The sequence below is a fragment of the Capricornis sumatraensis genome, chromosome 6, assembly GCF_032405125.1.
Source record: "Capricornis sumatraensis isolate serow.1 chromosome 6, serow.2, whole genome shotgun sequence".
Taxonomy (NCBI): Eukaryota; Metazoa; Chordata; class Mammalia; order Artiodactyla; family Bovidae; genus Capricornis; species Capricornis sumatraensis.
In genome coordinates, this window is record NC_091074.1 from 32,872,131 (window position 1) to 32,898,841 (window position 26,711).

Here is a 26,711-nt window from a genome sequence, read left to right on the forward strand (position 1 = left end):
AAATGAAACCGTTGATACAAGAACCCCCCCCCCAAACAAAACCGTTTTTTAAAGAAATTAAAAAGAAGAATCTTCAGAATGTCAACTGTCATATCTAGGTATTTCACCTTTCTCTGTGGAGGCTGAGAATGAAAACTACTTGGCTGTCTAACCTACTAGAGGGTCAGTGTCGGGGCTATTTTGGGCAGATTTTTGTGGACAAAGGTATTAATGCAATGTGCATATTATTTATGAAATACCTATTTGATCTCTTGAAATAGCCTACTTATTAGGAGTTGTTTGATTTACCAAGCTGTGTATTTTAAATATGACTAAAGGTTGGGTTTTTTTTTTAAAGCTCTAGCTGAAAATAATATCTAGATATTTAGGGAAGACAGTTTGTTCACGTCATCAGAACATTCTTTTAAACTTAAAAATTTTGAAAGGCTTTTTGTCTGTGTTTGATATACAGGAGAGGGTTTTCATGAAAAATAAGAGCCTGAGAGTATTAAGTGTCCAGAAAAAGAGTGCTGATCCTCCAGCACTCAGCCCTTTCCAAGTGACAGATTAAATCCGAAAAGTGTGCCTGCAACTGGAATTATGTAATTGGACCAAAAGAAAAGGCAGTGGTTTGGTTGTCAAATATGTAGATAATTCTGAAGGAAGTGATACCTTTTTGAGCACTGGGATGTTATTTGTTACATGATTTAAAGTGGGATAAACAGATTTTCATCTACATCTATAACATTTTTTTTTATTTAACACACACAAATATGTAGTCTATGTATTTACCCAAATGTTTGCCTTTATACACACATTTTAATAAGTGCCTAATATGTCACATCCTACTTTTAATGCTTCATATATTTTAAATCATCCTCAAAGCATTCCTTGGTGGTAGGTGCTGTAATTGTCCTAATTTTTGAAATGGGGAAACTGAAGTACAGAAGAACTAAGGAATTTAACCCAAGGTCACATGGCTGGCTATAGGATAGGATTTTTTTCATATCTGCCAAATTGTTTTGTAAAAAAAAAAAATACATGATTTTATGATTCATGTATCCTTGTTTTTATTTTTATTTAAGCATAAATGTTGAAAATATTTCCTGTGAAGCCTAAGAATCCCTGATTGTGGAAGCGCCTCACAAGCACTGTTACCTGTAAAGAAAAGTATGAAAGAACCATCTGGTTGAATCTACAAATTTAGAACCATCACATCCATGAGAAGACCCAGGATGGATCTGCACCAAAGCACCACCATCTCTTTCCTTGAGAAATGGTATTCAGATAAGTCACCGTCTGGCTGCAGGAGACATTATAATGTCAGGAAAAAACTGAAGTTGATCCGAATCCTAGGCCTTTTCATGGGCCTGGTAGCCATTAGCACTGTCCCGTTTTCAATCAGTGCCTTTTCTGAGACGGAGACACAGAGCACAGGAGAGGCCAGGGGTGCAAGTGGCCCCGGGGCAGCACACGGATACCACGAAAGAACTCTCTTAGATTTAAATGACAAGATTCGAGATTATACGCCACAGCCAGCTCTTTCTCAGGAAGGCATGTCTGAGAATAGTACAGATCATGCCCAAGGAGACTACCCCAGAGACATCTTTTCCCTCGAGCAACGAAGAAAAGGCGCCATCATTCTCCACGTCATTGGGATGATCTACATGTTCATAGCCTTAGCCATTGTCTGTGATGAGTTCTTTGTTCCCTCGTTGACTGTCATCACCGAAAAACTGGGCATCTCTGATGATGTGGCTGGGGCCACCTTTATGGCTGCAGGGGGCTCGGCACCAGAGCTTTTCACGTCTCTCATAGGGGTGTTTATTGCTCACAGCAACGTTGGCATTGGCACGATCGTGGGCTCAGCGGTGTTCAATATCCTCTTTGTCATTGGCATGTGTGCTCTGTTTTCCAGAGAAATCTTAAACCTGACATGGTGGCCGCTCTTTCGGGATGTGTCCTTCTACATCATTGACTTAATCATGCTGATCATATTTTTCCTGGATAACTTTATCATGTGGTGGGAGAGCTTGCTTCTCTTGACAGCTTACTGTGGCTATGTGGTTTTCATGAAATTCAACGTCCAAGTAGAAAGATGGGTGAAGCAAATGATAAATCGCAACAAAGTCGTCAAGGTGACAGCGCCAGAGGCCCAACCAAAGGTTGGTGGCAGTGGTTGTTTACTTAATGTTCTTCTTGGCCATAGCTCTGAATTCTTAGTTTTTGAGATCAGCCACTTTTTTAATCAGATGGCGTTGGGGGCTGTAATGGATAGCAGGGTACTTTCTGCAGTTCTTTGATAACCAGACGAACGATCACAGTGGGAAAAATTGAGGGGTACTCTGGAGAATGTCTACTAAATTCTCAAGCTGTTTGCCTCAGAGTAAAACATTTGTAAATATAGGTTACATAAGCTTCCCAGAGAAGACTCAGCAGTTATTTGTGTCTTATTTTGTGCATGGAGGCATAGCAATTTTGTGAGCAGTTTTATTTTCATGGGAAAGTACGTGTGTGTGCTTTGCACATTACAGGGCTTTTTCTATTTAAATGAACATATGACAGGTATGAACCATCTCTTTAAAGGTGCTCAGCAAAGAAAGTCTGTTTGGGTCACCAAATATGGACCTGTAAGTCAGCAGCCTAGAGCCTCACATGATTGGTCGTTCAAGTGGCTCATGGCCATGTTTCTTGATCCACACAGTGATGCTTCAGACCACTCAACCAGGCACGGATCAGGATCCATGAGAGTCAGTGGCAAGCCATGCTGCTTGCCTCTGTAGCTCGATGGCCCATTTTGCACACCATGTTAAACATGACCCAAGATATTTTCTAGAGTAGGACTTGAGGGGATTTTAAAGACAACCGTGGTCATCCTGTCACATAGGTAGCAAGTAAACTGGTAAAGAACTTAGAAGAAATTGATGTGAAAAAATATAGGTTAATTTTTAAAAATAATCAGTAATATTTACTAATGGAAAAATTAGTAAAATTTTATGTTAAGTAGAATGATGCAGTTTTGATTTATATCCTAACATTGGAATGTCATCTCAGATTGTGATTTTAAACAGAAAACCAAAATACATATGCAGACTTTTCATTCTGGCATCTGGGGAAATTCTCATGTATGCAGAAAACAGATGTTAAGTGGAGGGTGAGGTGTTTTTCCAGAGTGAAGAAAAAAATGATATTAATTTAGTGTAATTCCTCTATGTTCAAGTTTCATGACCATCTATCATTTTTGTAGCAGCCATGAAACAGAAGCAAAGTGCAGACAAAAAAACTGCTGGTGATATTTCTATTTATTCCATGCAAAAGAGAAATATTCTGGAATGTATTTTTTCTAACCTATCACTCAGTGTATGGTTGTCTGTTAGAAACTATAGTAAGAAAAAAAAAACATGGCAAATAATATTCAGATATGATACTAGTCTGTATCCTTAAGGGCATAAGATAGGGTCATCACTGGAGCCCCCTCCATGGTCTAATTTTGTAGTCCAAAAGATGATCCCTCAAGCTATCTTTTCAAAACTGACTGCAAGTTTAAGTGGTTTGCATTAGTAGTCTATGTGTTTATTCCAATTAGAATGCTGAACAGTTGCCAAGGGAAAGGCAGATTTTTTAGAGGCAAGGAAATGATTTGGTGCCTTATAAATATCCTGGGCACATCAAGGATAAAAAGTCTTTTTGAGAACTCAGTACTTTTCTTTTTGTTACCGCACAGTGGAACTTCATTAACTTAGACACAAATGAAGTCGTTCAGTCATGTCCGACCCTTTGTGACCCCATGGACTGTAGCCTACCAGGCTCCTCCATCCATGGGATTTTCCAGGCAAGAGTACTGGAGTGGGTTGTCATTTCTTTCTCCAGGGGATCTTCCTGACAACTTAGACACAGAACTCGGCTAAAGGTTATATTGGCAACAAGTATGAAGAAGGAATTTGCAGAGTGGTCCAATGATGTATTGAAGATTGCAGGGGTATTTTGTATTCTGCTAGGAAGGGAGAAGCTGGTTTTGTGCATTTAGTAATAACTTTTAAAATATGGTCTACAGACAGTTTTTAATAAATTATGTCACTCATAATTCTTGCAGGAAATTTACCCCACTATATTAGGTGACTGTCATGTCATTTTTATGGTAATTTAAAAGTCAATAACTTAGGCTGACATTCCTTAAAGTTGTTATTTATATCCATAATTTTTGCTGTGCTTAATATTGTGCATCTAAAAAATTTGGGAATTCTGGACTTACCTAATTAAAAAAGAAAGCAGATTATATTCATGACTATATCTCCTGTTTCTGATTTACCCCAAAAATATGTTCATTGTATTGTTTTCCTTTGAGCACCAAATAGTTTTAGTTGTTTCATTTAATGATTATCATTTATTTTGGCATTCAGAAACTAGATTGAACTATAATCATGGGACAAGAATTTTTTAACATTGCTATGTCTTGTTTGGTATACTAGAACACAGATATTTTTAGGTGGACCAATATATAATGATGTGTGATTTCCTTTATGAAATTTCACCTTGCCAATTTCACTTTTGAATTTTGTTGGAAAAAAGTTTTTTCAGCAGCTGGTCTGTATCAGATGCCTGATTTCAGAATCTTGTGGAAATTTTGCTCTCTGAGCACTGAACAGAAGGTGTCTCAAGGAGAGACGGGTCCTTGAGCTTGGCACTGTTGTTCTCTGATGTAAAAAGTTGATTTCTGGCTGAATACCCCCTGCCTTTTCTACCTAAGTCAGTGCTTCTAACATCATCAGAACACTCAGAGAAAGACCCCCAGCCAAAGACATTCCTTGATGGAGTCTTCATAGAGAGGAAGGTGCTATATAAGAATTTAGGAAGCAAAATACTAAGCCTATTTTAGGCAAGGCTACCTCATTGTTTTATATGTGTAGGTATAGAGCAGGGGAGTATGGGAAAGTGAAGGAAACATATTTAGATATTTTTATACAAGTCATCATGGTTCTTCCTGGAAACTCATCAATTCTGCTGAGCTGAAGGCAGTGAAATATCTTTGAAACTACTTGCTTCATGAACAAGTTGAAAATCTTCATTTGGTTTCATTATTGATGATGGGGCAACTATGGAGCGTGAAAAAATAGAAAATGTGAACATTTTTCTCATAGTTAAATAATAGCTTCCTATTTTATTTAACTATTCCACCTGGTGTGTGGCTTTTTAATTTGATTTTTTATTACATCTTTTAGTAATAATATCATCCTTTAAAAACATATCATTATCATTGAGTGTCATGACATGGTAAAGAGACCCTGGACTTTGATTCAGGGAAAAAAGGTTTTAACTCAGGTATGTAATAAGCCGTGTAACTGCAGAGAAGTCACATAAACTCACTGAGCCTCAGTTTCCTAATTAGGAAAATGAAAATAATAATACCTACTTCATAAAGTTGGAAAAATTGTTAAATGAAGAAATGAATATTAAGCCACTAACATAGTCTTTGGCAAATGTGGGTTCTTCAGTAAGTGTTAGTTCCCTTTCTTTCATCTTTTGTTCTTAAGTGGAAAGTGAATCAGAATAAATTACTTCAAATTTGAGCATTTCAAAATATTTCTTGAATATTATAGTTCATGTCAGTGAATCATCAAGTTACGCAGGCTATTGTCTCTCTTAGGGGCATGTGATATTTGTCGTATTATAATATTTATAAGCTTAATTTCATATACAGTAAATATATGCAGGGAAGATATTATAAACTCCAAGGAAATCTTCAAATACCTTTGCAGTCCTGAAAGTTTATTTTGTAGAATTTTGCTTGCAGTAAGTAGGCCATTGACTATGGTTTTGATATATCTATGCTAAGCAGAGATTTTTTAAAGTGTATTTTTATTTATAAATGACTGGGGCCCTCTTCTAAAAGCCTCTCCATGGCTGGTTAGGAATTAATTTGAATCCTGCAGGATGTAAAGCAGTGGACTTTGAGGGCATTTGGTGTGTTTTGCTGTGTGCCTGGCTTGGCTGCTGAGGTCCCTTGATCTGCTATGGTGCTAGGCTGTCATTGGCCTAGAAAGCAGCTGTCCATGGTATTTAACTTCTTCTTAGACTTGGCACTGTAATCTGACAGCAAGTCAGCCCAGTTCAAATGAAGGGAAGGGTCTAAATAAAGATGCTTAAAGCTGGATAGTTGAAGGCAGGCTACTTAGTAATGTAAGTGTGCCTTGCTTTATTCATTTTGTATGTTCCTGAAAAGTTGCTTGCCAGCAGAGTGTTTGCAGTGCAAATTGTTGTAATGGTCATGGGAAAATCAAAATTGAGACAGTGTTATAAATATTCTTCATAAAGTGAAATGTTTCTGATAAGATACTAAACCATAAATAATTATATAAATACAAATGTTTAGTCCCAAGCTTTCCTAAGGCAAAGAATATATTATAAATTCAACTTTTGTTCACCCTCCATATCCAGCAAATAAATTAATAAAATTAATGTACAGATTTCAAAGAAGATGAGGTAAGCTCGTCCTTGTAATGAGCAAGTATTACTTGATAGACTTGGAAACTCTCTGTCCTCAAAAGAAAGAAAACCTAGGCACTAAACTTCTTAACTGTCTAGAAGTCTGTGATTGCAGTGTTCTTTTGAGTTCCTGGACCCAATTCAAATGTGTGGGGGTGGGGGTGGGGCTGTTTCCCATATAACACCAACGAATTCTCAGACACTGGCAGGGTGGCCAAGAATTTAACTCAATTCTGACACTGTCTGCCCAGAGATAGCATCAGTTTTCCTCAGGTTAAGGGTTCAGTCCTATAAGACTGCCCTCTCCACCCACCACTTCATAAGCAAGTCACCAGTCCAGGTTGTTACCTGTGCTTCTGACCGACTGTAAGTCAGAGGTTCCAGTGACCCCTCCTCGGGGTCAATGAATTTGCTAGAGGATCTCACAAAACTAAGAGAAACAGTTCATTATTAGATCACTGGTTTATTGTAAAAGGGTATGACTCAGGGGCAGTCAGCTGAGACATGGGGAAGGCCAGGGACCTTCTCCAGGCGCCGCTCTCCCAGCATCTCCAGGTGTTCACCAACTCCCAAAGCTCTCTGAACTCTGTCTTTGGATCAGGAAGATCCCCTGGAGGAGGGCATGGCGACTCCCTTCAGTATTCTTGCCTAGAGAATCCCATGGACAGAGGTGGCTACAGTCCATAGGGTTGCAAAGAGTCGAACACTACTGAAGCGACATAGCATATATGCACCCATGGAGACTTCATTACTTGGGCATAGGTGATCAGATCATCGACAATTGGCAATTGATTTGCCCTCCAACCCATCTTGGGCTTCCCTGCTGGCTCAGCGATAAAGTATCTGCCTGCAATGCAGGAGACCCAGGTTCAGTCCCTGGGTCAGGAAGATCCCCTGGAGAAGGGAATGGCGACCCACTCCAGTATTCTTGTCTAGCGAATTCCAGGGATAGAGGAGCCTGGTGGGCTACAGTCCATGGGGTCACAAAGAGTCAGACACGACTAAGCAACTAACGCCTCACACCAGTAGGTGGGAAGTGCTGTCTATCTCTCCAACGCATCTGTCCCTGCAGGAAGGGAGTGGGACTGAAAATTCCAATTTTTAATCATCAGTTGGCTCCATTAGCCACCAGCCCCAATCCTTAGGTGCTTTCTAAAAGTCACCTCATTAACATAAAGAAAGACACCTGTGTCACTCTCCACACTTGGGAAATTCCAGGGGTTTTGAGAGCCATGAACTGGGAACTATGAACAAAGACCAAATATATATGAGAAATGTATTTTGGTCATCTTAATGACCAAATATATATTTCTTATAAATCCAGTATCACAAGTCTGTTTGTTGATCTAGGAATACAGCATGGTGCTATTTTCCTTGTTTTGTTTCCCTCTACTTATGTTAAAGCAAACCTTTCAGTTACTGCATATGATTCAGAGAGTGAAGGAGGCACTTTCAGAGACTCAGGAAGTCCAGTGGATTTTTATTCACAAAGGTCAGGTTGCATATATCTGTTCCCCTTGCTACCCTGGTTTCTCCAGCAAAAAAAGGACCTGCACTTTGTGAATCCTGACAATGTTGAGAGCTAGAAGTTACCACCGCTTCCCTTCCTACTTTCTTCCTTTTCCCTTCCCTTCTCCCTATCTCATTCATTTTTTCTTTTCTTTTTTTTTTTTTTTTTGGTAGAACCAGATAATTTGTATTTTAACTTTAACAAGGAATGAGATTAAGTCACTCTGTGAGGCGACAAGAACATCTTTTTAGATAAGTCTCTAGTAACAGCATATAGCAGCATTTTGTTTAATTCAGTTTGGCAGTCATTATCTTTCAGCTGGAATATTCAGTTTACTTACATTGATCATGATTACTATTACATTTCAATTCTTTCCTATCATGCTATTCTGTACTTTCTATTTGTTCTGATCTGCTTCTTTTCATAATTTTTTTCTCCTTTTTGGGGGAGGGGATTTTTTTTTTCTAAGTCTGTTTTTCCTGTTAGTATTTGGAATTTATACATCCTATTTATATTCTTTTAGTGTTTACCCTAAATTTTTTAATGAATATATTTAACTCAACAGAGTATAAAGCTAGTATCTTTACACTCCTGCTAAACATCCTAAGAGCCTTACAACCTTTTAACTCAGTCAGCTCCCCCCCCCCCATTGTAAATAATTTGAAGTCTGCGATCAAAGTTCTACCTTGGTGTTTCATAACAGTTTTATTGAAGTATAACCTTCACATTTTTAATCCTACAAATTAGACATTATGCCATCAATGGTTTTAGATATATCTACATTTTTACTAGTTTTTCTTGTCCCTTTTTTTCTCATCGTACTTTTCTCTATGTTTTTTTCCTATACTGACTTACTGGCTTTTTAAGGTCTTTTGGCAAGAATCTGTTAATAGTATCTGCTAATTTCTATTTGCTCACAGATCTGTTTTCACACTTTTGTTCTTGAAGGATAGCTTTGGTGGGTAGAGAGTTATTTTCCCATTCCACTTTGAAATAGGAATAATAATTTCACTGCCTCTGACTTCCATTTTTGCCATTGAAAAGACCGCTGCTGGTGTGAATGTCGCTCCTTTGTAAGAAGTTTGTCTTTTTGACTGCTTTGTAAGGTTCTTCTCTTTGTTTTTGGTGTTCAGCATATTCTTGATGCTATGTCAGGTGTGATTTTCTCACTTATTTTATCCCCATTCTGATTCATTAGACGTGCTGAATTTGAGGATTTAGTGCCTCCCACCAATTTGGCCTCTATCTCATTTAGAATTCTGATTGGATATACGTTGTATCATCTCAGCCTTTCTCCATGTCTTTCAACCATTCATCCTTTTCTGTGTTCTTCTTTCTGATCATTTTTTTATATCTGCGTTCTACTTTCTGATTTTCTCTTCAATTTTATCTAACCTGCATCTGTTTAGTTTCCAATTGTTATTATTATATTTTTCCTTTCTAGAAGGTTTTTGTTGCTCAGTTTCAACACTATCATGTTGATTTTCATTGTTTCTTCTTCCTTTATTATTTAACGCCCTCTTTTCGTTTTCTAAACATAAAATATATTTTAATTCATAATTGGTATTTTTAGTGTTAGTATCCTTGCAGGTCTAGTTGTGTTGTTTTATGTTTCATGTGGGGGTGATTCTTTTTATATTTAATGATTTATTTAAAACTTTGAACTTCTGTTCTTTGGGACTTGACCTATGGAGCGACACAGAAGTCTGGGTTCTAAGTGTATCCCCATAGAGGGGACTCGTTTGCTTCTCTGTCAAGTGCCTGGGAACTCAACCAACCTGGAATCATTCTAACCCGAATGTTTAACTTTTTTATCCAGGTAGTGTGAATTCAGACTCCAAATCCAGGAATGAGCCCATGGTTGGAAATTCTTAAAGGAGACTGTTGCTTTTTTTTCTTTCTTCAGTACCACTCAAAACCAAGACCAAATAGGCATATTCTACTATATCCCTTCGGTAGGCAGATTTTTTTCCCCCTCACTCACCCACTAAGAGTGTCAACCCTTCAGGGTTTCTAGTTCACTGGGAGTGGAGGTCTCCCATTGGGAATGGAGGGAGGAGGTCCCTACTCCCTATCAGGCCTCGTGTTCGTACTTCTACAATCCATGTCTCTAGCCACTGGGGAACAGCAAATACTGCTTCCTCACCTAATATAGATGGGGAATTTTAAAATACACAAAATAAAAAATAAAATAAAATATATAAATTATAATGTCTAACCTATGTTATATATTAATATATAATTTATTAGATACATATACACCTAGTATAATTTGAGATGTATATACTGAAAATGGTTTCTCTGAATGTTTCATCCATCATATTACCAAAAGTATGCTTTGGATTTGTCAAATGATTGATAGTGCATATAGCAAGGGATGCTAATATGTATTTTAATTGTATACTTTCAGAATGTTTAATGTAATCTGACATTGTATATAATAAAACTCCATATCCACAAAAGATCCTACCAATGGCAAATTTTGAGTCAAATCTAAAAGGCAGTTCTAACAGAAATTGTAGATTTGTAGAAATCTAAGTTGTAGATTTGTTTTCTAAATAATATTTTTTCCAGATACTTAAAGTAATATATTCATCATATAGGATTATAAAAACATATCAATACACAAAAAAGAAAATTTTAAATAGCCTCTAATCTCTCCATTTTACCATCCAGAAATAACTATGCACATTTTTGCATTTATTCATCCAGATTTTTCTCTCTCTCTCACACACACACACACACACACATTCTCACACATGTGCATACATGCATATATACCTAAATAAGTTGAAATGATATTGGCTATGTACAACTTTAAACTTACATTGACTATATACCATTTTAGTATTTTTTAACTTGGTTTACTATGAGCATTTCCTCATATCATTAAATATTTTTCAGAAACATTTGTTCACTATTTGGCATTATCATGAAATAGTTATTTTTATATTATATTTCACTACTATAAAAGATACTACAGCCAACAGCCTTACACATGAATTTTTTATTTTGGAGAAGCAGAAATTCTGAGACAAAGTTTATGAGCTTTTTAAAGTTTCTGCTTGGTTGCTACATCTTTGGTAGTGTTACCTATTACCATTCTTATTGTTCACCAGTTTCATAGGTAAAACAACATTTCATTGTTTTATGCATTTCTTTGATTAATCGGGAGGTTGAAAAATAAGATTTTTGAGAATTAAAATTTTCACTTAAGGATTGCCCAATTTCATGTGTGTCTTTTGCGTCATTTTTAAAGTTTGCTGTGATGACTCAAAGATCTCTTACAAACATATGCTGAGGATCACTAACTTTAGTGGCATCCCTCCCCACATTTCCACACCTAAATCAAGGCAGGAAGTTGCTGCAGTTTTTGTTTTAATGGATGAATTATTCTGAAGAGGGAGGACTTGTGACCCAGGAGTTAAGAAATGATGTTCCCAAGGACTGGGGTGTAGCCTTGGCCATGTGACCTCAGTGGATCCTGTACCTCCTCGGACCCTATCTCGAAATCTGGAAAATGAGAGATTTGACCCACATCACCTAAAAGATCACGTTAGCCTCTCATTTCTGTCCCAGAGGCTCTTATCATTACACTGTGAAATACTCTAACCTTGCCAAAGTGACAGTCTAACACATTTACTTAAACAGAACAGATTCTCACCATGCCCATAGCACCAATCTCTTTTCCTAACCCAGCTTCCTTGTAGTCAGTTCAGTTCAGTTCAGTTCAGTCGCTTATTCATGTCCGACTCTGCGACCCCATGAATTGCAGCACGCCAGGCCTCCCTGTCCATCACCAGCTCCCAGAGTTCACTCAAACTCATGTCCATCAAGTCGGTGATGCCATCCAGCCATCTCATCCTCTGTCGTCCCCTTCTCCTCCTGCCCCAATCCCTCCCAGCATGAATCTTTTCCAATGAGTCAACTCTTCGCATCAGGTGACCAAAGTACTGGAGCTTCAGCTTTAGCATCATTCCTTCCAAAGAACACCCAGGACTGATCTCCTTTAGGATGGACTGATTTGATCTCCTTGCAGTCCAAGGGACACTCAAGAGTCTTCTCTAACACCACAGTTCAAAAGCATCAATTCTTCGGGGCTCAGCTTTCTTCATAGTCCAACTCTCACATCCATACATGACCACAGGAAAAACGACAGCCTTGACAAGATGGACCTTTGTTGGCAAAGTAATGTCTCTGCTTTTGAATATGCTATCTGAGTCAGTCATAACTTTCCTTCCAAGGAGTAAGCGTCTTTTAATTTCATGGCGGCAACTACCATCTGCAGTGATTTTGGAGCCCCCAAAAATAAAGTCAGCCACTGTTTCCACTGTTTCTCCATCTACCTGCCATGAACTGATGGAACCAGATGCCATGATCTTCATTTTCTGAATGTTGAGCTTTAAGCCAACTTTTTCACTCTCCTCATTCACTTTCATCAAAGGCATTTTAGTTCCTCTTCACTTTCTGCTATAAGGGTGGTGTCATCTGCATACTGAGGTTATTGATATTTCTCCCGGCAATCTTAATTCCAGCTTGTGCTTCTTCCAGCCCAGCATTTCTCATGATGTACTCTGCATATAAGTTAAATAAACAGGGTGACAATATACAGCCTTGACGTACTCCTTTTCCTATTTGGAACCAGTCTGTTGTTCCATATCCAGTTCTAACTGTTGCTTCCTGACCTGCATACAGATTTCTCAAGAGGCAGGTCAGGTGGTCTGGTAGTCCCATCTCTTTCAGAATTTTCCACAGTTTATTGTGATCCACACAGTCAAAGGCTTTGGCATAGTCAATAAAGCAGAAAGAGATGTTTTTCTGGAACTCTCTTGCTTTGTCCATGATCCAGCGGATATAGGCAATTTGATCTCTGGTTCCTCTGCCTTTTCTAAAACCAGCTTGAACATCTGGAAGTTCACGGTTCACATATTGCTGAAGCCTGGCTTGGAGAATTTTGAGCATTACTAGTGTGTGAGATGAGTGCAATTGTGCGGTAGTTTGAGCAATCTTTGGCATTGCCTTTCTTTGGGATTGGAATGAAAACTGACCTTTTCCAGTCCTGTGGCCGCTGCTGAGTTTTCCCAATTTGCTGGCATATTGAGTGCAGCACTTTCACAGCATCATCTTCCAGGATTTGAAATAGCTCAACTAGAATTCCATCACTTCCACTAGCTTTGTTCATAATGATACTTTCTAAGGCCCACTTGACTTCACATTCCAGGATGTCTGGCTCTAGGTGAGTGATCACACCATCGTGATTATCTGGGTCGGGAAGATCTTTTTTGTACAGTTCTGTGTATTCTTGCCACCTCTTCTTAATATCTTCTGCTTCTGTTAGGTCCATACCATTTCTGTCCTTTATTGAGCCCATCTTTGCATGAAATGTTCCCTTGGTATCTCTAATTTTCTTGAAGAGATCTCTAGTCTTTCCCATTCTGTTGTTTTCCTCTATTTCTTTGCACTGATCGCTGAGGAAGGCTTTCTTATCTCTCCTTGCTATTCTTTGGAACTCTGCGCTCATATGCTTATATCTTTCCTTTTCTCCTTTGCTTTTGCTTCTCTTCTTTTCACAGCTATTTGTAAGACCTCCCCAGACAGCCATTTTGCTTTTTTGCATTTCTTTTCCATGGGGATGATCTTGATCCCTGTCTCCTGTACAACGTCACGAATCTCTGTCCATAGTTCATCAGGTACTCTATCTATCAGGTCTAGTCCCTTAAATCTATTTCTCACTTCCACTGTATAATCATAAGGGATTTGATTTAGGTCATACCTGAATGGTCTAGCTGTTTTCCCTACTTTCTTCAATTTAAGTCTGAATTTGGCAATAAGGAGTTCATGATCTGAGCCACAGTCAGCTCCTGGTCTTGTTTTTGCTGACTGTGTAGAGCTTCTCCATCTATGGCTGCAAAGAATATAATCAGATTTCAGTGTTGACCATCTGGTGATGTCCATGTGTAGAGTCTTCTCTTGTGTTGTTGGAAGAGGGTGTTTGCTATGACCAGTGCATTCTCTTGGGAAAACTCTATTAGTCTTTTCCCTGCTTCATTCTGTATTCCAAGGCCAAATTTGCCTGTTACTCCAGGTGTTTCTTGACTTCCTACTTTTGCATTCCAGTCCCCTGTAATGAAAAGGACATCTTTTTTGGATGTTAGTTGTAAAAGGTCTTGTAGGTCTTCATAGAACTGTTCAGCTTCAGCTTCTTCAGCCTTACTGGTTGGGGCGTAGACTTGGATTACCGTGATACTGAATGGTTTGCCTTGGAAATGAATGGAGATCATTCTGTCATTTTTGAGATTGCATCCAAGTACTACATTTCAGACTCTTGTTGACCATGATGGCTACCCCATTTCTTCTAAGGGATTCCTGCCCGCAGTAGTAGATATAATGGTCATCTGAGTTAAATTCACCCATTCCAGCCCATTTTAGTTCGCTGATTCCTAGAATGTTGATGTTCACTCTTGCCATCTCCTGTTTGACCCCTTCCAATTTGCCTTGATTCGTGGACCTGACATTCCAGGTTCCTATGCAATATTGCTCTTTACAGCATTGGACCTTGCTTCTATCACCAGTCACATCCACAGCTGGGTATTGTTTTTGCTTTGGCCCCATCCCTTCATTCTTTCTGGAGTTATTTCTCCACTGATTGGGCACCTACTGACCTGGGGAGTTCCTCTTTCAGTGTCCCATCATTTTGCCTTTTCATACTGTTCATGGGGTTCTTCAGGCAAGAATACTGAAGTGGTTTGCCATTCCCTTCTCCAGCGGACCACATTCTGTCAGACCTCTCCACTATGACCTGCCCATCTTGGGTAGCCCCGTGGGCATGGCTTAGTTTCATTGAGTTAGACAAGGCTGTGGCCCGTGTGATTAGATTGACTAGTTTTCTGTGAGTATGGTTTCAGTGTGTCTGCCCTCTGATGCCCTCTCGCAACACCTACTGTCTTACTTGTATTAGTTTCACTCAAATGATTTAATTGACTTGGCTAAACAGTCATTTTTGCTTAAGCGTTACTGTGGGAGGCTGTTCTCCCAGGGAGACAGGAGAACAACTTTCATGGGAGAAAACTGTTTAAAGTTCACTGCAGGGCTCTACAGCTCCTCACCTTTGTGGCTCCTAGCAGTGGAAACCCTTGGTGGCAGTTGCATTTGTGTCCCTGGGTCAATGGTCTCTCCTGATTTCCCCAAAGTCAAAAGAGAGAGATCTGAAAACTGGACATGTGCTGAAAGATACTACGTCCTTACCACATCAATATTCTGAAACAGATACCATCTCCATCTGCACCGCAGGAACCTGAGGACCAGAAAACATAAATGACTGCCTAAGGTCCAAATTTAGAGGTGTTAAACTGCATTTAACACGACTGAGCACACACACCTGTCTGACTCCTAAATGCACGCTGGTTCTTTTAGTGCTTCCCTCTGGGCAGTTGGGAATGAAGACAAAGCAAATCTCCAAATTAGATGCACGTTTCATATTGTGTGTATGTGTGTACGTGCACACTAAGTCACTTCAGTCATGTCCGACTTTGTGACCCCATGTACTGTAGCCCACCAGGCTCCTCTCCATGGAATTCTCCAGGCAAGAATACTGAAGTGGGTTGCCATTCCCTCCTCCGGGGGATCTTCCTGACCCATGGATTGAACTCGGGTCTCCTGCATTGCAGGCAGGTTCTTTACCATCTGAGCCACCAAGGAAGCTGCTCTGTTAGTCAGTGACTTTCAAATATTTTTTACCACAACCCCCACTAAGAAACATATTTTACATCTTGACTCAGTATATACACACACCCATGCACATACACGTACATATGTATATGTTTACATATACATATAAAAATAAAACCTAAGTGGGAGGCAGTTTTATATATATATTGTATTTTCTATTCTACTACAAATACTAGTTTCAACCCTAAAATAGTTGCATGACTCACCAATGGATTGTGACGTAAGAAATTCCTATTTCCTCCTTTTTCTTAGTGGGGCTGCCCTGTAAGGACATCTCTCTGATCAAGGGGGTGAATAGGGACAGAAATCCAGACATCAGTCTACTGGGCAAGCTGCCTGTTGTGGTGTGGGACTGTGGTTGCCCAGAGGAAAGGGTACCTTTCTTAATTCCACAAAGGTAGCCCTTTATGCTGGAGGTGTCTTTGCTCCTCACCCGCACTGGCTCTAACACTGACTGATTGCGGGGTAAGGACGATGCAGATCAAAGCTTGATGTGCTTGCTCCCTGAGCCTCAGCTCATCCTTGGTTCCCAACGAGCTTGTCATCAGGTGGAAAAGAAATGTGGATGAAACAGGCATGAAATCAGAGAGAAGCAGAACTTGACGAGATGGCCGAAGCTGCATTTCAATTAGGTTGGTTACGTTTTTATGAAGGATTGGATTTGTAAACCAAATGATGCAGGCACAGTTCATGTCCTGGTAAAAGCTGATGGGTTTGGAAAAGTTCTGGGCACCAGACTATATTAATGCCATGTTTACAGCTTTAAAGGATGCACTGAGAATCTTGCATTGGCAGGAAGCAAGCCTGGAGAGATGGTGTCCCCTTCATCCCCAAACACTGGCTGTCTAACCTTGGTCCAGGTGCTTTGCCCCAAGCATCTCCGATGAAAATGAAGGGGCTGCCTTAGCCCCACAGTCCCCATGAGCTCTGATACTCTGAACATCTTCGTTAATGGGAAAGAAACAAGTATATGTCCGTACTTATAGACTGACTTACCAAAGAGGTGGTCAGGTCATGAAGCCCTGAACTTATCACCTTCAGAGTCCTTTTCCAAATAAGAAGGCCAATTAAAGGAGATTAACCCTTTGAAGGGGTAATGCGGGCTTCTTTACCCGTCCATAGGATGTTCTTAGAAAGGATCGAAGTTGCTGGTGCTATGTAAATAACTTTCTCTTTTACTGCTTGATGGACTTTGAGCTAGGTCGGCTGGCTGCAAGTAGAAATATAGGTTTCCCCTTCAGCAGCCCAATTCCTCCCACTTAAACTGTCATCTGTTGACCTAACCACTCGTAGGCTGAGTCAGTTTCATTTTTCCCTGACACCTGATAGCAATGAAAAAGATGTTGAACCACTTTTGTTATTACAGGTGTGTGGTGAACGCTGAGCATTGGTGCCTGCGTTCCAGGAATCTGAGACTTTATTTCCTAAAAGGGAGGATGACAGTTAAGGGTTAACACAATAGAATTATTATCTAAGACTAAGAGTGTGACCCTCCTTGCTGTGTGATCTTGAGCAAGGTACTGAACCTCTCTGGGCTTATGTTGGCTTATCTATAAATTAAGAAGTTTCCCTCAGAGAGAGGCTATGAATTTTGATGCAATTGCACAGGAAAAGTGATTAACAGAATACAGTCCCACCCAGCCATGTATATTCTACTCCCGGTCCCTTTTCCTCTGAGTCCCTCCCATTTGTGTTAGCCTGTTCTCCCTGAGTCCTGTCATTTGGGGACCTTGCCTCAGCCCTTAGGCCCTCTTCTCTCTGCCTCACAAGCAGCCAGATGAAGGAGCAGTTCTCCAACTAATCCCTAACTAATAGTCAAATCCTCAGTGTTCGGACTTGAACCTGCTTTCCCTCTGTTCTTGGAGAGGATTAAGAGAGAAGCAGTTTCCCTGTTATGAAACTGAACCTCACTCAACCACGAAATTCTCTTGAGCCCTCCTGTCACTGCCCTGTAAATGTATTTCCTCTTTTCTTATAGACATCATCAGTATTTAATCTCAGCTTGTCACATCTCCATCCAGTCATGGCTGGGCCTTATGTTGGCCAGCATCTGAGTTTTCTGCCTTGGATCAAATTACTCTTCTTGACTCTGGAACTAACCAATCCCATATGCAGTATTTGGTGTTTCACTTGGTACCAAGGGCAGAAAGAGAAAGAGCACTGAATACCCTTTGGAAAGTTACTAATGGTGGTGGTGAGTGTTCATGATTAAAAGAAAAAAGTCTGAAAGCTATATCATTCCAGCTGTGGCCTCGAAATAGTCCTCCTTACTTTGTAGCATTGTATAGCGTTTTTTTGTTGACTGTTTTAATAAGTTTTTGAGATACAATTCACTTATCATAGAATTAACTGTGTGTGCAGTTCACTGGTTTCTTTGTATGTTCACAGAGTTGCAAAATCATCACCACTAATTTTAGAACATGTTTATCACCGCCAGAAACGAACCCTGTATCTATCTATCATTCCTCTTCCCTCTTTCCATCCCCGTCCCTGGTAGCCACCAGGCTTCTTTCTGTTGCTATAGATTTGCCTATTGTGGACATTTCAGTGAGAGTCATACAGCATATGGCCTTTTGTGTCTAGCTTCTTTCACTTAGCATGTTCATCCATGCTAAGTGAAAGAAGTTCACTTTTCGAAGTTCATCCATGGTGAACATTTTGCCTTTTTATGGCCAAATGTTCCATTGTATGGATATACTGTATTTTGTTTTTCCATTTATCAGCTGATGGACATTTGGCTTACTTCCACTCTTTTGCCATTAAAAGTAATGCTGCTGCGAATATTTGCTTACAAGTTTTTCGGTGGATATATAGTTTCAATTCTCCTTGGTATACATTTTGGGATAGAATTGGTGGGTCATGTGCTCACTGTACGTTTAACATTTTACGGAACTGCCAGACTGTATTCTAAAGTGGCTGTACCATTTTGCATTCCGACCAGCAGTGTATGATGGTCCCAAATTCCCTCCATCTTTGCCAACATTTACTATTATGTGTCTTGTTGGTTATACCCATCCTAGTGGATGTGGGGGCATCCCAGGTAGTGCTAGTGGTAAAGAATCCAGCCGCCAATGCAAGAGACACAAGAAAGACAGGTTCAATCCTTGGTCGGAAAGATCCCCTGGAGGAGGAAATGGCTACTCACTCCAGTACTCTTGCCTGGAAAATCCCATGGACAGAGGAGCCTGGCAGCCTATAGTCCATGGGGTTGCAAAGAGTCAGACACAGCTTAGCGACTAAACAACAACAATAACAACAAAGTGGGTGTGGAGTGGTATCTCACTGTGATTTTGATTTGCATTTTCTTGAAGGATGATGATGTTAAACATCTTTCTATGAGCTTCTTGGCTACTTGTATATCTTCTTTGGGGAAATGTCTGTTCACATCCTTTGCTTACTTAAAAACTGGGCTATTTGCCTAACTGCTGAGTTTGAATTCTTTATATATTTTGGATGCAAGTGCCTTACCATATATGTGATCATAAATTTCTTCTGCTCTGTGGAATAAGGAATATGCTGCATGGATGGGGCAGCTTCTAGACTGGGACCAGTTCTATGCTGTTGCATATGGTTCTCCCGGCATCAATTTAGTGATTTGGAACCTTGGATCAACCCTAAAGCTGCCTGTTCCCTTAAGTTAGTCTTGGGAAAAGCTTGATCCCCTTGAAGCTAAGGACTAGAGGAGGATTTAGGGGTCATTTGAGGTTCAGGACTTGTTGATTATAGAGAACCTGGGAACATGAATCTGCTTGAACACTGGACCCAGGATGTTTGCTGTCTAGTTGCTACATCACCCTTTTAAAGCTACTGCTGATCCTTCTCTGTATTGTCTAAGAGAGTTTCTTGTTATCAAATCCCTTTCCCAACATATTATCCAGGAGCCTTGTCAGGAAAGCGGTTGAATCACAGTCCTTCATTCTCATATGCAAACTTTGCTTATATGATGTTGTTTGAACCTTGGCACTCAGCTTTATACATCTTGGTTGGGGGCCAGTCCTGCCCATCTACCCGCTCTGTCCCAAAACCTATAACTTTTCCCACTCCAGGTCCTGGGAGCATTTGCATCCATTTTGAACAAAGCTTTATAAGTATATGGAGCTGCATACAGTAAATAATATTAATACTAGTAATGATCTACTTTGTCATTGCCTAGCATGAATTGTAATTGCACAAACCTAATTAATGAGCACACTCCGAGGGTAAACAGAACTTGGCCATGCAATCCTGCTGTGTACAAAAATGCCCAATGGATTCAAAGCTCCAGTGGTTTTCAGGGGGTCCAGGAAACATCCCCTCTCTTGCTGCTAGCTTGCTTCAGCTGCACAGTGACTGCTGGCATGGTGGATGGAGTTTAGGGGCCGTGAACAAGAGGCTGATTTATTTAAATAGGTTCAGATGTGAGAGGCTGCTCGTTTGACGCTTACTTTGAAGGGCCATCACAAATCTGCTGTTTCCTGCTGCCTTTTATTTGAAGTACAATTAAGTAGATAGCCACAAATAGCTCTGACCTTGAAAGTCTAAGTGAAGGTGAGAAGTGAGAACAGGCTTAGGAAACATATGTTTTGGCATCTTAATGCTCTGCAAGTCACAGACACTTAAGAAAAATAAATAGAACAGGATAAGATAGTGTTGTGCTTTAGGAAGAAGAATTGAAATGCCTTGGGAAGTAGCACTACATGCTTTACTGGTAGGTAATCAAAAACTGTGCTAAAAATTAATCCAGCTCTATCTCATTTCACTGTGTGGCTCTGGGAGACCAGCCCCAAGTGAGTGGTTATTGCCAGAGATGCTCAGCCCATGATCACCTTGAATCTGAGTCTCTGCCAAGTGCCTCTCCTGAGCACTGCCTGCTTCCTCTCAGCATCTCCAATACATGCTTTAGGTTATTTGTTTTTGGTAAAATTGCTTAGTCTCATATGACCATTTCAGTTCAGGTTCTTGCAAATGTGAATCACAGAATGGACCCATAGTTGAATAGCTTGTTTTGGATATGATCAGCATGGAGCTTCTCATTAAAATTCTTAAGGTCCTCAGAGTTGGGTTATAGAGGTTTAAAGAGGTTTTTTTTTTTAAGCTACCTGAAAAAAAATAATATTAAGTATTTTGTGTTCTGTGAACTCCTCTTTTCTCTCTTTAATCTTAACCTGACCCAGCAGTTAAAAATGTTTGTCTGAGTATCTTTGTGACTCATTGGATGGTCATTGTTAAATTTTAGTTTTTATACACCTATTTTAAAATATTTTTATGGTCCTACAACCTCATTAAATGCTCTGACATTTCATGACTTATATGTGTTTATCTGTCCCCAATTTTCTACATCAAAAAATGAGAGCAGATGGCTTTTCTGTTGTCTCATAGGATAGTGTGATAATTAATGAGGGGATATCTGAGCTCACGTTTGAATGAAACCACAGACATGAAGAGACAGTGGCAAGTGCTAGGTGAGAATATTAAAAAATAGGATTAGAGTGATTTCAAGCACATTTTTAGTGTAGGGTTCAAATAAATTGTCTTTAGAGAAGGAATTACTTGAATGTGAACATCCTGAAAAAATGTTCATGAAGTCAGCTTGAGAGATCAATAAAGCACTTTCTGACAATCTATATTTGTATATAATTGCAGTCCCATAAACTTCCACTTATCTGGAAGTTCAGGAGCTAGATGTCCATAACAGATCCAAGATCCAAAGTCAAAAGGACTTTTGAGCAACCAAATACCAATTTTTAGCAATTCAAATACTTTGAGATACCAGAAGATTGATGTTCTAATTTCAGACACTTAATCATAAAACAGCTTCTTGAGGCTTTTTATAAGAGTCTGTTTATTTTATCATATACAAAATTCAAATACATTAAGTTGCCTGATTTTCCAGCCATAAAGAATTTAGAAGTAGCAAATGTGAACTGTTTGGGGCAGGGGCTGCGCAGAGTTCTGAGTTGGGTTAGACTCCTGTGTGCACAGTGATAGCCAAGTCTGTGCTATGCTAAATCGCTTCAGTCATGTCCAACTCTTTGAGACCCCATGGACTGTAGCCCGCCAGGTTCCTCTGTCCGTCAGATTCTCCGGGCAAGAATACTGGACTGGGTTGCCATTTCTTCCTCCAGGGGATCTTCCCAACCCAGGGATTGAACCCGCGTCTGTTATATCGACCTGCATTGACAGGAAGATTTTTGACCCCTACCACCACCAGGGAAACCAGATAGCCAAGTCTGCTTCTGGCCTACTCAGTGTTTCTAAGCAGGTTAAAAAAGGCTCCCTGCTCTGAGCAGACCTATTAGGAAAGCACACACACCCCTCAAGTGTACAGCTCTATAGGTGCAGGACTTGATGAGAAGAAGATATATTTGTGCAAAGAGAAAGGTGCCATCTCCTCTGTGTAGGCAGATACAGTGCCTCCCAGGACTCATGGCCTCTCTTACTCCTCAGCCATGTGGCTCCAGGCAGTACACATATAAAAGGCATATGTTGCCCCATGGAACTTCCCAGGTGGTGCAGTGGTAAAGAATCCGCCTGACAATGCAGAAGATACAAGAGACACAAGTTCCATCCCTGAGTTGGAAGGATCCCCTGGAGAAGGAAATGGCAACCCACTCCAGTATTCTTGCCTGGAGAACTCCATGGACAGAGGAGCTTGGTGGGGCTACAGTCCACAGGGTCACAAAGAGTCAGACATGACTGAGCGGGCACACACACACACATACATACACATGCTGCTCTGTAGATCACATCAGTATGACATTCAGTGGCAACAAGAATCAGAAGAACTACAAAACCATACAGAAATATAACCATCGGGAGTAACTGCAAATCCAAAACAGAGTGCTTCACCTTTTCATGACAGCTGTGGATGTGGAAGTGTTATAACAATGAGGATAATACATGCAGAAACATTGAGAGAGTCTGAGTCGTGTTCAGTGAGCCTTGTGCTAGAGCCTTTAGAGCTTTCATGACAGGTTGTAGGGTAGGAGAGGGATGTCCTACATTTTTATGTAACTGGTGACATGACTCAGGTTGATGATGATGGCAGCCTGGCCAGTGTGGTCACAACAGAGGCACTGAAAAGTGATCATATTCTGGATCTCTCTTGAGGGTAGAGCTAACAGCATTTGCTGATGGATTCGATGCAGGGTATGATAAAAAAAAAAGAGAGAGAGAGAGAAATCAAAGGTGATACTAAAAGTTCTGGTCTAAGTAACTGGATGAATGGAACTGCCATTTATTGAGATGAAAAGACTTCAAAGGAGCAGGTTTCAAGTGGAAGACAGGAGTTAATTTTTGGATTTAAGTCTGTGGTTTAAATGGTTAAGTTAAACACTAAATGGTATGTTGAGTAGGCAGTTAGAGATGAGTCGGAAATTCAGATTGGAAATGCACGTTCGGAAATCATAAGACTGTAGATGGTGTGTAAAGCCATGGGACTGAAGAAAATCACCTGGGAGTGAATGTAGATAAGGAGAAGAGGCTGAAGACTTGAGTCTTGGTGTTTGCAGCTTTGAAATGGGAGGAAAAGGAGGAGGAGCCAGCAAAGGAGCCTGAGAAGTGGCAGCCAGGGAGGAAAGAAGAAAACCTGGAGAATGGGGAAGCCAGGTGAAGAACGCATTTCAAAGGAAAGGAAGTGATTACATCAATTGGTGACCGAGTAGGGTGAAGGCAAAGAACTGAGCATCAGAGTTAGCCTTGAGGAGGTCACTGGTCATTTGACAAGACCAGTTTTGGTGGAGGAAGTAGGGTGAAAACCAGGGTAAAGTGGGTTCAAGGAATGGGCAAGGAGGACTTAGAGATACCTGTAAAGGGGAACAAATAAATGGGTGCAAGCCAGGAGAAATTTTTGGTTTAAGAGTGGTCTTAAGTGGAAGAAAGGACAGCACATTTGTGTGGTCATAGCGATGACATAGCAAAGTGGGGAGATCGGAAGATGCAAAAAGGGGAAGATTGTTGTGGCCATGCCCCTAAGTGGGGGAGGGATAGAGATTCAGGGTACAAATGGGAGGGTTGCCATAGTAAGCGGGGAAGCCAGGTAACGGCACAGCTGCAGGTAATGCGCGAGAATGTCGGAGAGATTTGTGGACCTTCTTCTTTTGTTTCGGTTTTCTCAGTAAAATCGGAAGCAACAGAGTTCCAAAATGTGATTGAAAAATGCTCTGATGAGTAATAAAAGTCATCTGTCGATCATACAGACATTCAACAAAATGAAGTTGCGTGACTCAGTCTGAGTTACAAAAATCTGTCCTGCTTGGGAAGCCAAGAAGCAGAGTGATTAACATTAACCCATCTTATTTTTAAAAGACCACTTTTTTTTTAACTACAGGATATAGCAGGGCATTTATCTGCAGTCAGTGGCCCAAAGGGTGACTTTCTCACTCCCTCAGCAGCCCGAGCTATGCTAGTACATGGTTTATGGTAGAAATATAGAAGTCAGTGAAATAGAAGCTTTATCAAGTCAGGAATTTATTTTGTTCACACTCAAATCCCTATTACATAGAAGTGTACTGACAAATAATAGGTGCTCAGTAAACAATTACTGAATGAATTGTTGATGGCAAACCAAGGACAACCAAAGCATTTTTCACTTAAAAGGATGGTTACCAATTATTTTAAGTGATCTGTTGCTACATTCTCAATTTTTCATCTTTCAAGCGAGAGTGTCCATATGGCTACATTGCTGCCTTTTTTTTTCCCTCCAAACACTTTATTCTCGAGAACTGACTGTAGAATATTGCTTATAGCTCTGTTTTTATGGGATAATTTCAGAGGCTTTTACTCCATAAATTCACTTTGCCATTGAAAACCTGGCAGAATCTCTGTGCAGAATGAAAATCTGCTCTCTGATCTTATCTGGTCCAATCTCATTATTAAATGGTTATGGAGATCATAGAGTTTAATGGGTAAAATGCCGGGCACCATCTGTTGGCATGTTGGACACCTACACCGAGAAACCAGATATGGTTGTGGAATTTCAAAACAAGGTCCTCTGATATTTAAGTTATGCCAACTTGCTACCATATGGCAGGCATAGTAAGAAAGACTCAGAAGCTAAGTGGAAGTTGTGCTTTATATTCCAGGTCTAAGTGCCTGTTTATAGTTGTGTTTTGTTTGATTTTCTTGATAAACAGTAGGACCGCCAAGTAAGCTCATTGTTCTTGATTTCCCTTTGCTCGACAAGATGAGCATCTTAACATAAATCAGTACGCTGCGTATTGATCGCTATCTTGGCACAAAATAGCTGTGCAGGCACTTTTTGCAGTCTCTCCCAGGAGCCTCCGAGGAAAGGTGCATTGCAGGATGGGGTAAGCTAATGAGGCAAGGTAAAGAGATGATTTGACCGCAGTAGAACAAGAGGATGTATTTTAGTTGCAGCTTGCCTTATCAGCAGGAATTGTCAGTGAACCCCAGTGATTGGTAAGGTGTAAAATAACTGTCTTGAGGTATTGGATTGTGGAGCTCTTTAAGAGGAATCAGCTTCCCTACTGAAAACAAACCAAACCTGACGGGGTCTTCCCTCCCCTTGGGCCCTCAGGCCCATAATCCAGCCCCACTGAACAACCATCAAGATGTGCGCTACTCCCATAGGAAATTCTGGTCCCAAAGACTGACAGAAGGAAACCGTACTGTCTTGTTCCTTTTTAGCGATGAGAGTTTTCCAAATCATGTTATATTCTAACTCAGGTTTATTTGTTTTTCATTGAAGACTGATGGAGAACAAACTAGGGAAGGTCAGAATTTCACATGAAATAGTCCCAGTTGCAAGTCCAGTACAGCCTTCTGATTCTGCCGACAGGTTGCTTATGGTTGTTCTTTCCTTCCCTCTTCCAGAGGAAAGCTTGGGTCATGTTCATTGGCATGAGCAAAGGGTGACGGGGTCTGGGGTTGATGGGGCCTCCCTGTGTCTGTCCTCTTTACCAACTTACTTCAGGCAAAAGGCTAGACTTAGCTCCGTGGGCAGGTCATAGGTTATTTTCTTTCATGCTCTATAAACTAATTCTTCCTGTTTGATATTGAAATTACCCTAACACAGACACAGTGGTGAAATCTCAAGTTTCTCTGGTATGTCGAGATCTTTGTCAAGATCTTTACTGGGTTGTATGTGATTTTAAAAGACTAAAAATTCCCATTGGCATATGGGGGTGTATGGGGGTATCTCTTTATTTCAGTTCTGAGTTTCACCTTTCCTTCAAGCTGTTTTTAGACTATCAAAGGATTGTTTCTGTTTTGTATCCACTTTCTGACAAAGAAAAAAACAACACTAGGTGATCATTATTTAAAGCAAGGAGAAGGAAGAGGAAGAAGGGGAGGAGAAGAGGCAGAAGAAGCCAAATAAAAGAAATTACTCTAGAATTTTTTTTTCCTTTTTTCTTTGCAGCTAAATTTATGAATCAGTGAAGTTTTCTAAGTATTGATAATTTTTTAATGCCACCATTTATTTTGCAACCATGCTTAGTTTTGTCCAAAATCCTCGATTTTGTCAGCATACAGTGTGCTAAATGCATGACAGACCCTTGCTTGCCTCTTGGGGTACAAAGATAAAAGAGACACAACCCTTGCCTTCAAAGAATTTACAATTTACCATCCTTTGGCCCGTCAGTTGTTCCAGTTGTGAGCTGGCAAACTGAGTGCATTGACTGCAGTATTTTGAGGTAAGCATTTCTTTCTTTTCTTTTTTCTCTTTTGGCCACACCATGTGGCTTGTGGGATCTTAGTTCCCGGACCAGACATTGAACCCAGGTCCTCGGCAGTGAAAACACAGAGTCCTAACCACTGACTGCCTGGGAATTCTCTTTTTTTCTTTCTTTCATTTCTGTTTTTAGAGGTTGCAGTGGAAGTCTGAGGCATGGATTCCAAGCTCTAGTTTTACACATTTGTGATACCATTGCCCTCTCCCCTTGCAGTTTCCCCTGAACTTGCACTTTTTCTAGGAGGACTCTAGAAAGATGGTTTTTCTCTGCCTGAAATGAACACATTTGGGTCAAGACCTCTTCCAAAGAGCCTAGTCTGAAATAAAACCAGAAAAACA

The 26,711-nt window shown here is 40.2% G+C and overlaps 1 protein-coding gene across 3 annotated transcripts in view; it reads left to right on the forward strand.

Moving 5' to 3' along the window:
• Positions 1-1,214: 1,214 nt before the first annotated feature.
• The window catches only part of SLC24A2 (solute carrier family 24 member 2), a 268,004-nt gene continuing 242,507 nt past the window's right edge, over positions 1,215-26,711 (forward strand). For all 3 annotated transcript variants that reach the window (XM_068973561.1, XM_068973562.1, XM_068973563.1), the window contains exon 1: positions 1,215-2,144. In XM_068973561.1, the coding sequence (XP_068829662.1) occupies positions 1,215-2,144 (930 nt within the window). The remainder of the gene's footprint in view (positions 2,145-26,711) is intronic.